General features: G+C 41.3%; 1 protein-coding gene and 1 long non-coding RNA gene across 3 annotated transcripts in view; one reads left to right on the forward strand and one right to left on the reverse strand.

Annotated features, from left to right (window-relative positions):
* The window catches only part of TMEM260 (transmembrane protein 260), a 73298-nt gene extending 62115 nt beyond the window's left edge, over positions 1-11183 (forward strand). The window contains exons 15-16 of one of the 2 annotated variants that reach the window (XM_049113213.1): positions 295-385; positions 7503-11183. In XM_049113213.1, the coding sequence (XP_048969170.1) occupies positions 295-385; positions 7503-7544 (133 nt within the window). In that variant the 3' untranslated portion in view covers positions 7545-11183. Of the gene's footprint in view, positions 1-294; positions 386-4610; positions 5549-7502 lie in introns of those variants that run through there. The other variant, XM_025442521.3, reaches the window with a different exon arrangement.
* Positions 5793-6986, reverse strand: LOC125755571 (uncharacterized). The gene is made up of 2 exons (XR_007412358.1): positions 6021-6986; positions 5793-5924 (listed from the first exon to the last, which is right to left on the reverse strand). It is a non-coding gene; the product is annotated as an uncharacterized LOC125755571 (long non-coding RNA).
* Positions 11184-12215: the final 1032 nt, after the last annotated feature.

A 12215-nucleotide genomic window follows, 5' to 3' on the forward strand; every position in this document is an offset into this window, starting at 1 on the left:
TTGAGTGACAGTGATATACATCCGGAGGAGAACTGATGTGTGATAGTGATGATGAGTTTAAGCTTTTTCCTAAAAGCTTTGGCAAGCAGTGTGAATGCAGCATGTTGGCAGTGGGGAAAGGAGGTGCTGCTGGTTCAGAGTACGCTTCTATGAAGATGAGAGAGGAAAAGTATACAATAAAGGGATTTTTTTTTTGTATGTTCTTTATCAGTGGAAGAGTCTGACAGATGTAGCTTTAAATGTGAAATTTGACAACATGATTTTAATGAACGTTCCCACCTCCCCTTCTCCCAGGATGAAAACACCATTCTTCATCTTTAACCTGGCAGAAAGTGTGAGCGTCCCTTCAGCTGTGAAGGCTCAACTCTACACTTACGCATATAACGTATGGTACACTTTTATATATATATACATATATATATATATACACACATATATATGAATATGTTTGGTGAAAAGGTGGTGGTGATTGGAATGGAGTGTGTGTATCACAGTAGAGTTTCTACTTTTTTGTTTCTAGTTTTATTTGGCTTTAGGAAGTGATATAAATGGAAAACTACTCGTGTATCACAAATAATCTCTAAAGTAAATGGTGTGGTTGGCAAGTGATACCCCTCCTCATAGATGTCCAAGTCTTCATCTCTGGAACCTGTGAACAGAAGGCCTTACATGACAAAGGGGACTTTGCACGTGTGATTAAGTTAAAAATCTTATGATGGGGAGATTATCCTGGATTATCCAGGTGGACCCAGTGTAATCGCATGGCCCTTCTAAAAAGGAGGCAGGAGGGTCAGAGTCAGAGAAGGAGAGGTGATAACGTAAGCAGAAGTCAGAGAACAAGATTCGAAGGCTCTGTGTGGCTGGCCTGGAAGGTGGGGGATGGGGCCACAAGTTGAGGAGTGCAGGCCGCCTCTGGAAGCAGCCAAGGGCAAAGGAACAGATTCTAGAGCCTACAGAAAGAACATGACCCTGTTGGTTTTATGAAAAACCTTGATTTTATGTATTTTTACCTCCAGAAGCATAAGTTAATAAATGTATATTGCTTGAAGCCACTATATTTGGTGGTGATTTGTTACAACAGCAACAAGAAACAAATAAGAACAATTGGAACAGAAAATGTCACCACCAAACAAGTTCTGACAGGTTGCCCTCTGTGCAAAAGTCCTGACCCTGGCTGCACTTGAAACGATAGGTTTATGGCTGATTGGGATTTCATGAGGAAGGGGAAGGGTCTTAGAGAGTGGCTCTGACTTGTGACTGTGGCCCCAGGAGGCCAAAGCAGCCTTCAGAGGGCCCAGCCACAGAGAGGCTCTTGCACAGGTAGGTGGGCCTCTCTAATGGAAAACAAAAGGACAGAGCAGAGGCTTGCTGGTATCCTGCTTTCATGAGCCCCTTCTCTTCTGTAATCTATAGCCCTGGGCTCTTCAGATGCCGTCTGGGAAACGGAGGCTGTCAGAGGATGAGGACATCGGAGGATGTCCTGGCCAAGGCCAATGAGACCAGAGCCCCAGAGCCATGTGTGTGAGCACCTGAGGTGTTGGCCATCCCAGGTTGTGGTGGGTCTGCTCAGCCCAGGCGCTGGTTCAACGCTATGTCCAGATCACATGGCATCCAGTCAGTATGACTCATTTTACTCCTAAATTTTGGGATCATGGATCCATCGTTTATTCATTTATTCATTTACTCACAGAGCATTTATTGAGAATCCAGTCTGTACCAAATATTGTGGCGATGACCAAACATTGTCCCCCTGCTACCAGAGGTAGTAGCAGCCTGCAGAAAGAGACAGGAAATAAGAGTCCTCCTTTACATTCAGTTTTGTAAGATTTGCAGAGGTGCCATGGGGGCAGCAGGCTGTGCATGTGTACACCCTTCCAGAGAGGGGGTGGTGAGGAGGGGAGGGAGGCTTTGGAGAAGTCACTGGAGTGTCATCTTAAAAAAAAAAAAAAAAAGATTTTATTTATTTGAGAGGAGAAGAGAGAGAGAGAGAGAGCCTGAGTGGGGTGAGGGGCAGAGGGAGAAGCAGACTCCCTCCTGAGCAGAGAGCCAGATGTGGGACTTGATTTGGGGATTCCAGGATCATGACCTGAGCTAAAGGCAGATGCTTGACTGACTGAGCCACTCAGGTGCCCTGGAGTGTCATCTTGAAAGATCAGAGGGAGTTAGCCAGACACATGATGGGGCCAGAGTAGTGAGAGTATGGGTGTGGGAGGACAGGCCACAGGAACAAAGGCAGAACCCTCCCAGGTACCCACTTGAGGATGGCCAGGGATCAATTATGGGAGCCAGCAAGCTGGAGTTCTGTCTGGCATTCGGGAAGTCCAGTTTCTAGGCCTGCTCCACCATTAATTGTCAACTATAAGTCAGTTCACCTTTCCATGCCTCGATTTCTTCTAAATATAAAAGTGGGCTTTAAGCATTAGCAGTGATCTCTCATGTCCTTGTCATGGCATATCCTGTTCATCTCTAGTACTCTGTGATGGTGTCAAACACAAGCAGTATTTAGTTGGGAGAAATAGGAGATTTACTATTATGTCATATTCTCATCAGTGACCTGTTCCCTGGTCAGTTGCTAGGCCACTACTGAAACTAATTCACAGATTTACTATCCCTCTAGGCCTCTAAACTTTACTCTTTTGAGTGGACACAAGTCTATAGGTCTCTTCTTTGCAGATGTCTCCAGATGTGTGACCTTGCTTGCAAGGCAATTCCACCCCTGCCTCCCCCCCCCCCCCTCCGTACTGGTTTTTCAAGAACATTCTTGTTAGGTGTAAGACATTTTTGTTATTATTTAAGTATTCCAGTCAGTAACTTAAACAGAACTTGAAGTTGAGGGGACATTAAGTTCAGGTGTAGAGGGGGAGCAGGGATTATCCCTATTTAGGAATACATTTGTTAGATTGGTGTCCCTGGTAAATAGAATAGAGTCTGCTAAGATAGTAACACATAGAGGAGGAAATAGAATTACAGGTGAAGTGAAATGACTGGCTTCTTAAGATACAGCACTCGTGGCTTAATAGGCCACCCAGAATAAGTCGATGATGTGTCAACAACAAAGTGTTCTGCAAACAGGTAGTATGCTGGTTCCAATAGCTAAAGACGACACAACAGGGAGGTCACGACTGAGCCTGTCATTCTCTTGAGCTGATGGGGAATGCTCACTGAAGGGCTGGCCTGTTTCAAACTCCAGAAACTTGGTAGGATTTTGAGAACTGGGGAAAGTTAAGAACCTGAACAGTTCCTGAGCGCCCGCTCTGTGGCAGGCAGCAAGCCGTACACTTCACACGTGTCCCTCATCGGAGGATCGGAAGGAGGCTCAGGAAGAGGAGGAACAATTAGAGTAAAAAGACCCACGAGGAAAGGTAGAGAAACACTGGGTATTTGACCAAAAGAATGGAAGAGCGAGAGGCTAGCTTCATAGCTTTGATGTACATGCAAGTGCAAGGGGACTGTTTCCTTTGTGATGGAGTGAAAGTGAAGGGGAAAACGGCTTTAAAAGTCAGCTGGAAGGCAGAAGGTTATTAACTAGCGAGATGACACATCAAACGTGAATTCTGGGATTTTTCCTGTGGATGCTATTTAAAAGTAGGTTAGGTGGGTATGCATTTATCTGCCTTGGAGTAGAAGTTGGGGCAATAGTTAATATATTGGGTCCCTTTCAACCTAATGATGTGATGAATACAGTTCTAACTGCAAAAGCCCTTGGTCCTGGAGAAGGCATCATTGCTTGTTCTGTGTGTTCACCGAGTCTGTTGCTGACCTCAAGTTCCCACAGATCCGACACCAATTTACCAGACCCCAAGAAGGCTGTGAAATTACCCAGTAAGCAAGTCTAGTGTTCCATTGTGCAGATTTGGGTCGACTTTATTTGTTAAATTTTGCTGTTTCTCCCTGGAAAACTCAGTATCAAAGACTCAAACTCTGTCCAGTTAATACTACCTCTGATGTTGCAAAACAAAATTCCTGATCTCTGTGGGAAAATTTTTAACTGTCAAAATTGTGATTACAGGATGCTCCAAAGATTTTTAATATCTTGCTATAGGGATGGCTCTTAAATTCTCTTATGCTCAGCCTATTCGATGATGGATTCGTTTGAGCTGTTTTATTGTTGCTATTGTTATTACTGTTGTTTTTAAAGTAAAGAGAAATTTTTGTCAAAATGAGGTTCAAAATTTAAATTCCTTCAAGTTCTCTTTCCATGCAGTTTTCTAAAGAAATTTATTTTTCCCCCCAACAGCTAAATTTAGAGTTTCAACCTTTTTGCCTGTTGAGTAAATAGCTTTCCATGAATTAGAACTAAATCCCTTTCCCAGAACATCGTTCTGGAGGAAGAGCATTTTGTCCTGACACACTGTGTCTTAGGTTCCCTCTGCAACATCCGAAAAACCCCAGAAGCAGTTTTAGATGAAGCCCATTTGCCTCCTGCCACTGTAATAATTACAGTAACGTTCTTGCATTTTCTGCATGGCCTGGCAACGATTCGATTTTTACTATAGTCTGCTTGGATTTTTCTTCTTGTGTGATTAATTCCTCTGTGTTTTCTGTTTTTTTGGGGGAAAAAAAAAGTCAAGGAATAACGATGGAATACCAACATCTTTGCTGTTTTTCAGCTTTATAAGGAGATTGTCTATTTACAAAAGGAACACCCAGTGAATTGGCACAAGAACTATGCCATCGCCTGTGAGCGGATGTTACGCCTCCAGGAAAAAGGCACAGACCCTGAAGTCTTGATATCTGAAACCATCAGACACTTCCGTCTCTACACCCAGAAAGCACCAAATGATCCCCAGCTGCCTGATATTTTAATTGCTCTAAAGCACTTAAGAAAAGAACTGCAAAGTCTGAGAAATATGAAAAATGTCTGAGGCAGCAGAATGTGAAAAACCTGCTCATCATTTAGCTTCCAAAATTCCGAAGTCCAGAAGTTTTTCCTCCAAGAAAAAAAATTGCAAAAAAAAAAGAAAGAAAGAAAGACTAAGTCCTCTCCCATCACTAAGCAATACTATTTAGTGGGATGTTTTAGTTATTGTGATGTGGTGGGTATGCAAATTCTGTTTATCCCACATCACCAAATTAGCATTTCAGTGAGAATCTTCCAGAAAACATTCCTACTTCCTCAGTCTTTCACTTAATGACTTTGCTTGGTTAGATGCTAGAAGAGAATGGACGATTTTCAAGTACTTTCAACATCGATTGCAAATCTTTTAAGGGCCCCTGCTTACTGGGATAAGTTTTGAAGATTAAATTCTTAAAATATTAATACCAGACCAAAGACACATTTTCTGTCTCCCAAAAGCGATTTTTTTAAGAGTGAATCTTGCTCTGCTTCAAGTTAAAATACTTTTTTTTTCTTTTAAGTGGCTATGGTTGTTACATAATTTCACAATGCAAGCCAAACACCAACCCAGTGAATATTTTTTAAAAAGTTGGAGTTTTATTGTCTTTGATAATTCTCTGAAATCATTAAAAAATAAAGCTAATTTGTTGTTTGCTCTCTTTCAGTTGCATAAAGTGGCAAATAAAAAGGATTTTGTATTTCCTCACTTAATTTTATATTTATGTTTTACTTCTGTTTGGGCTCATAAATCCGGGTCCAATAATTAGTAGGCTCCTGCTGCCAAAATGCAAAAAAAAAAAGAAAAAAGGAAAAAAAAAAAAAGGCGGGGATGGGGGGGGGATGGGGAAGTGGTTCAATAAATTCATTTCTTTGACAAGCATCTTTTATACATATTACTAAAGAGAACAGAGTAAGAAATGCAAATAATAGTTCTTTATTTTATTATGACAGTTAATTAATAGCAACCTGTTTTAATGAATAAAGTCACTCCGAGTCCTTCAGCACTTCCTAAGTAGAGGCCAGAATCCGTAGGGATTCTCTTCCCCCCAATTGTAGAGCTCCGAGACTCCAAGCGCTATATAGGCCCCTGTATAGAAATGCTCACTAATGAAGAGGGAGGGCTAGAAGCTTGTCTGCATTCAAAGATCACTGGTGAGTCATTCAGCGAGAAAAGGCCTCTTACCAGGAATAGTCAAAGTTCCGCGGCATTGTACTAGCAAAAGGGTCTGATCAAAGGTCTCCCGTGGAGCTTGCATGGTTCCCTTTCATACGACGACCATAATTAAAACCACTAATTCTCTTTTAAAATGCTGCAGGATGCCATGTAGGCATCTGTCTGGAGTGTCCTTTGTGATGTCATAAGCTGTGAAGGACCAGTGCCGAGGGCTTTTGAGTGAAATGCCAGTCATGAAGGTGCTTCAAGACAAGGGTGCCTCTCAAAGCTTGACAGGGCCTTGACTGCACAATCCGAGCTGAATTTGCCCCTTGTCAGCTGCCAGTAAATAAATCTCAAAGGGGGAGAAGCTGAAGTTTCATTACCTGATCCGTGGGGCTTTGTTGGTTTTGGCATCACACAGGGGAAGCTCTTGCCTCTCCATTCTCTGGATTTGAAGATGTCCATTGGAGCCTGCAGCGCCTGGACAGGGTTCAGAGCGGAACCTTTTGAAGAGTGTCAATAGTTGTAACAGTTCAGCTGTTAGGAAGACAAATAAATGGAGGAGCTCATTAATCCGCTTTTGGCTCTCGGTGCCTTTTGCCCTTTTATCACAGCCTTATTAGGCTCCTACTCATCTTGAACCAGAAAAAAATGAATTGGAGTCGTTGAGTACTAATTGGCAAAGACTTTTAATCATGGGCCAAGAACTTTCACTGACTTGAAAGTAACTTCTCCACAGGGAAGAACCCAAAACCTGGTTTACCTTAAAACAAAAACCGGTTGGGTTCAGTGTGGTGTAAAAATTGAAGGAAGCGTTGAGAAATTGTCTAAGTGTATCCATTTGAAAGAAATCGTGTGAGATTAGGATTTCCACTTTTCTCAAAGAAGAACAGGACAAATAAAATTCAAATGAACATTCTCTGGACACGTGTTGTGTTTATCAGTTCAGGAGAGAGATGGCACATATATGTGAAGTGATGGAGCATCTGTAGACATGTGGCCGTGAATATGCATTTGGGCATCTGTATTCACGAGGTGTCAGAAGAACCTCATGAAAAGCAATATTTCCTATTTATGGCCTTAAGAATGGCAAATGGAGGCCTCTCTTTGAGACTACTTGCCTATTAAATTTGTGTCTAGGTGGTGGGGCTCCCTAGGTAAGTATGAATATACCTCGTGTATTGACTTGTCAAATGGTGCATAGATTCTTATGTACAGTATTTGTGCAGCAGTGGACCACTCTTTGAGAAAGCAATGAATATATATATATATATATATATATATATATATATATATATATATATATATATATAGTGGCCCAGAGTACATGGGGTCATAATTATTTGAATTGCTAAAAACCATCAGTATGTGAAAAAAAACAACAAACTGACCTGAAACTTGGGCACAGTGGGCTTTGTTCCCAGATCTTTTATACTGAAGGATTCTTTCCTTTCTCTTGTGTGAGGTTAAACAAGTTGCTTTCTTTTTCTTTCTCTTGTCCTTGGCTAGGGCACAGACACCATAAAACCTGACAGAAGGGGTCTCCTTTAGTCTAACCCCCTGACATGGAAGAGCATGTGAGGGAGGTGACTTCTCATGCAGGATTTGGCCAGGATTCTCCCAGCAATGTCCCCGGAGTGCCGCGGGTTGGCAGGACGACAGGAACCCCACAAGGCCAACTTCTGCCTGGACTTTGGCCTGAGAAGCAAGTGGGAGCCAGCAAAACTGCCTGCCTCTCCACACGCGGCGGTGCCCTCCTGCCCAGCACCGAGTCTGGTGCACACCAGAGGGTGAGCAGGGCAGGGGACTGCAGCTCTGTGCCCTCTAACAACCCCCCACCCCAGCCCCATGGCCACTGATGGAAGCTATGCCCTGTTCTTACCGTTGACTTTCCTCTTTTGGGTTTCTCAAAAGTTCCCATTTAAAAGAATGCTTTTGTCCTGTTATTCAAAATAAAGCCTAAATGGAAGGGGATCAATTACTAGTAGACTTTCTTGAGATCTTCTAATAGAAATTGTGATATGTTATCTCTGTCCATATTCCTAGTATTTTCTGATGGTGGAACCATGGTGTTTACTTAGCCTTTATGATATCTAAAAGCCCATTTGGAGTGTTAGGGTGATTTTTTTTGATACCCTGCTGATTTCCTTACGTCATCAGGTTAGGTATAAAGACTAGTTTTTGTTGTGTGTGTGTGTGTGTGTGTGTGTGTGTGTGTGTGTGTTTTTAAGGTTTTATTTATCCATTTATGAGAGACACAGAGAGGCAGAGACATAGGCAGGGGAAGAAGCAGGCTCCATGTGGGGAGCCTGATGCGAGACTCGATCCCAGGACCCCAGAATCACAACCTGAGCCAAAAGCAGATGCTCTACCACTGAGCCAGGTGCCCCGAAGACTAGTTTTTTAAATGTGTATTTTAAAAGCTAAACAATGTGAATCCTTAATCAGTTCCCACCAGTATCCCTCGGAATTTAGAAATGTTAATACTTTTAATAGGAAAAAAAAATTTAATATCAAAGGTTGAAAAAAAATGGATTCTGTTACAGCAGATCCTTTTACTTTGTTTTAATGCTAGTATATTTTATAAATGCACCAATGTAGAGTATTACTGTTCTTCTAAGTGGCTCCAAGTCCTATGGTTAGGTGAAGAAAAAAAATTCCAGCCTAGGAAAAGCCACACTGCTTTATTCATTCTCATATTTTGTTGTGAATACAAAATCATTCTAGAGCTTATACTCACAAACAAATAAGTAATGTTTCCAGGGATTCTGGGAACATCTAAAGGCCAAGATCTTGGCACAGCATTACAGAGCAAACAGGGAGCTACAGATTTAGCAGCGATCATATTCAATGAAGACATCATTGTCAGTACCCTCTAAAGGTTTGTTTGATTTGGATCAGCATAGAATGGTGTAAAAAAAAAGCCTCAGAAATAGCACAATGTGCTTACCTGGATATAGGAAAGCAAACTAATAGGAAAATATCTTGAGAAAAGAATTTTTCTGGAAAAAATTCTGATTGCTCTTCAACACTGTAATGCATATCTGGTGGAAATCATATGTGCAGGAAAGGTTAGCTCATGTCATATTGCAAAAAGAAAAAAGTGGGAGGGAGAAATGGGTAGAGGTTCCAAAACTATAAACATGAAGCCTGCAATTATTGACCTATAAATGCAGTTATCTAGATCTTTGCCTCAGATCCCACGAATTATTGGTTGGAGTTAACAATGTGACTGGGGTTAGTGACATAGGTATTATGGTGATTTTAGAAAAGTTGAATTGCTAAGATTGAGGAACTTTCAAGATATGGATCGAACATTAAGGCAAATAACTGGCTCAGGTTTCTATCCTGGTGACCAGCTTCTCCAGCCACCCAGTCGTCTTGTCTTATACCTAGTTGCCATTAAGGGAGGATGATGTTAAATGACATTCTAATAAAAGATAAATAGAAATCCAAAGCTAAGATTTAACGCTTTCGTAATTTCAATTGTTTATAATTTGCTGTAAATCTACATAAGTAGTATTGGGGGAAAGAAGTACAATAGATGGAGTATAATCCTTATATTGGTAAGTTAATATATTATAGATTATAAACGAATAAGTGGACATTATGTCTTGTTTTTTTAAAATATGCACACATAATCATCTTCTGTTTAGAAGTGTTGCCTAAAAAGAGGTTATTTTCTAATATAACCTTTTAAAGAAGATATTTTGAGATTTCTCTCATCTCAATGAACTATTCCCTAGATGGTTGAACCATTGGAAGTACCTGTGAAGGGTATTTCCCTTGTTGCATATAGAGGAAAGTGTGAGCCATTAGACCCAAAAGGGAACACTCTTGGGAAGTGAGACCATTTTCTCATCGTGATGGGACCTACATGTGTCACCTGGTACCCTAGATCCTTGAGTATTGTTAAAGGCTCAGGAAATCCCAATGACATCCCAGCATGCCAAGATGTGAACTCAAAAACTAATCCAGAGGGCCATCTAGGATTTGATGACAGGGTAAAAGACGCAAGGACTAGAATCTTCTTACAACATCTCCCCTCAAGATGCGTTCCAGAAGAGGAAGGAAAACATTAGATAATTATAGTGCTTTCAGTGCTTTCAAAATTTAATACACAAAAAACAAGGGCTCTTTTAAAATACTGCAGCAGGGGCACCTGGGTGCGTCAGTCGGTTAAGTGGTCTGCCTTCAGCTCAGGTCATGATCTTGGGGTCCTGGGATTGAGCCCCCGCTCAGCAGGGAGTCTGCTTGTCCCTCTGACCCTCCTCCCATTCATACTCTCTCAAATAACATCTTTAAAAAAAAAAAAAAAAAAACTCTAGCAAAAGCTACAGAAACTTTAAAAGGGATTATTTATAAATTCAAGATGATTCATTTGTTAAAACACCAGGGTTCCTGTGACTAAAGAGTTAAAAGCCAGCCTAACAGGCAAGAAGTTTCAAAAAGTTTTGTTTCTAAAAGAATGTCAACCTTAAGTTCAACTATGCAGCAATTACAACAGGAAAGGTCACCTGGGGAGCACTTGTATTTAGCGGTTGTTTTTATTTAGTGTGTCATAATTTGTTCACTAAGATTAGAATGCATTCCTTCAATATGTGGACTGGTATCTACAGTTTTTATATTTTCCTTTCAGTTATTTTTTAAAGATTTATTTATTTATGCATGAGAGACAGAGAGAGAGAGAGAGAGGCAGAGACACAGGCCGAGGGAGAAGCAGGCTCCATGTCGGGAGCCTGACGCGGGACTCGATCCCAGGACTCTAGGACCGCGCCCTGGGCCAAAGGCAGGCGCCAAACTGCTGAGCCACCCAGGGATCCCCAGAATTCTTTTTCTTTAGATTTTTTTATTTACTAGAGAGAGAGTAAGCATAGAGGGCGAGGGAGAAGCAAACTCCCCACTGAGCAGGGAGCCCCATGCGGGACTTGATCCCAGAACCCTGGAATTATGACCTGAGCTCAAGGTAGACGCTTAACCAACTGAGCCACCCAGGCCCCTCAGTAATTAGAATTCTAACCACTAACCTGTGTGATCACCTGTGTTCCCCTTGAGACCATTCTTCAGAGTACAGGCTTGTGCCTGGTTATGGTGTTTGTCACCAGGGTCATGGAGTAAATCGAGTGGAAATTGACCATTTTTCTCTTAATGGAATAGAATAAAAATATCATGATGCATCCGATGTAACAAGGGTTAGTATTCTTTCATGCAACTTTCAGTTTTGTTCCTTATATATATGTGTGTGTGGTTGCGTGTATAACACATACATCATGCTGTGTATTGTGTGTGCATGTATAAAGCACTTGCATATGAATATATACATGTATGTGAACTAGGTCATAATATAAAATATATTTCTTAATGTGGGTCATAAAAAAGTATAAATTGGAAAGCCACTGGCTGAGGAGAATTCATCTCACTTTATTGAACATGAAAGCCAAAAAATTAGTAAGGGATCATCTAGTATAACTAGCACAACTAATCTAGTTTAGTGAATGAGGAAACAGTCCTACACTAAGTAAGTGACTTGATCTGTGTCACCCAGCTAGTCAATTGCAGAGCTGGGACTAGAGCATGAGCTTTTTGGCTCAATAGTTATTGAGTTATTTGGCTCAATAAGTGTGATTTCCATTACAGTTAAATAAAACCAGCTACATTCCACTGTCCACTGTGTGTCACATTAAAGCCCCCAAGTAATGTGACCATATTCAAATTATGATAAACCTTCCTAGAAGTAAATGGTATATAAAATTGAGAACTATGTTGTAGGATATCGTTTAAAAGCCATAAAATGAGCTGCTTTCTTCCCTTTCTCATGACCCCTGAGATATAATTTCTTTTTTTCCCTTCCCTTTTAGACAAAGCCTGTATTCCTGGCCTTTGACAGAGATTTCCCTACCCATTCTGGATTTAGGAACATATCCAAATTAAAATGCTTTAAGTGTAGTAAGAAAAACTCACTTTGGGGAGCCCGGATAGCTCAGTCAGTTAAGTGGCTGCCTTTGGCTCAAGTCATGATCTCCAGGTCCTGGGATGGAGTCCCAGCTCTCTGCTCAGTGGGGAGTCTGCTCCTCCTTCAGCCACCGTCCGCCACCCCCCCCCCCAATGTGTGCTCACTGTCTCTCAAAGTAATGGGTAAAATCTTTTAAAAAAGATTTCACTTTGAAATCTTGGAATTTGTTAGCATAATAGATTATATTCCAGCTGAATTAGCTAGTGAAA

The sequence above is a fragment of the Canis lupus genome, chromosome 8, assembly GCF_003254725.2.
Source record: "Canis lupus dingo isolate Sandy chromosome 8, ASM325472v2, whole genome shotgun sequence".
Lineage (NCBI taxonomy): Eukaryota > Metazoa > Chordata > Mammalia > Carnivora > Canidae > Canis > Canis lupus.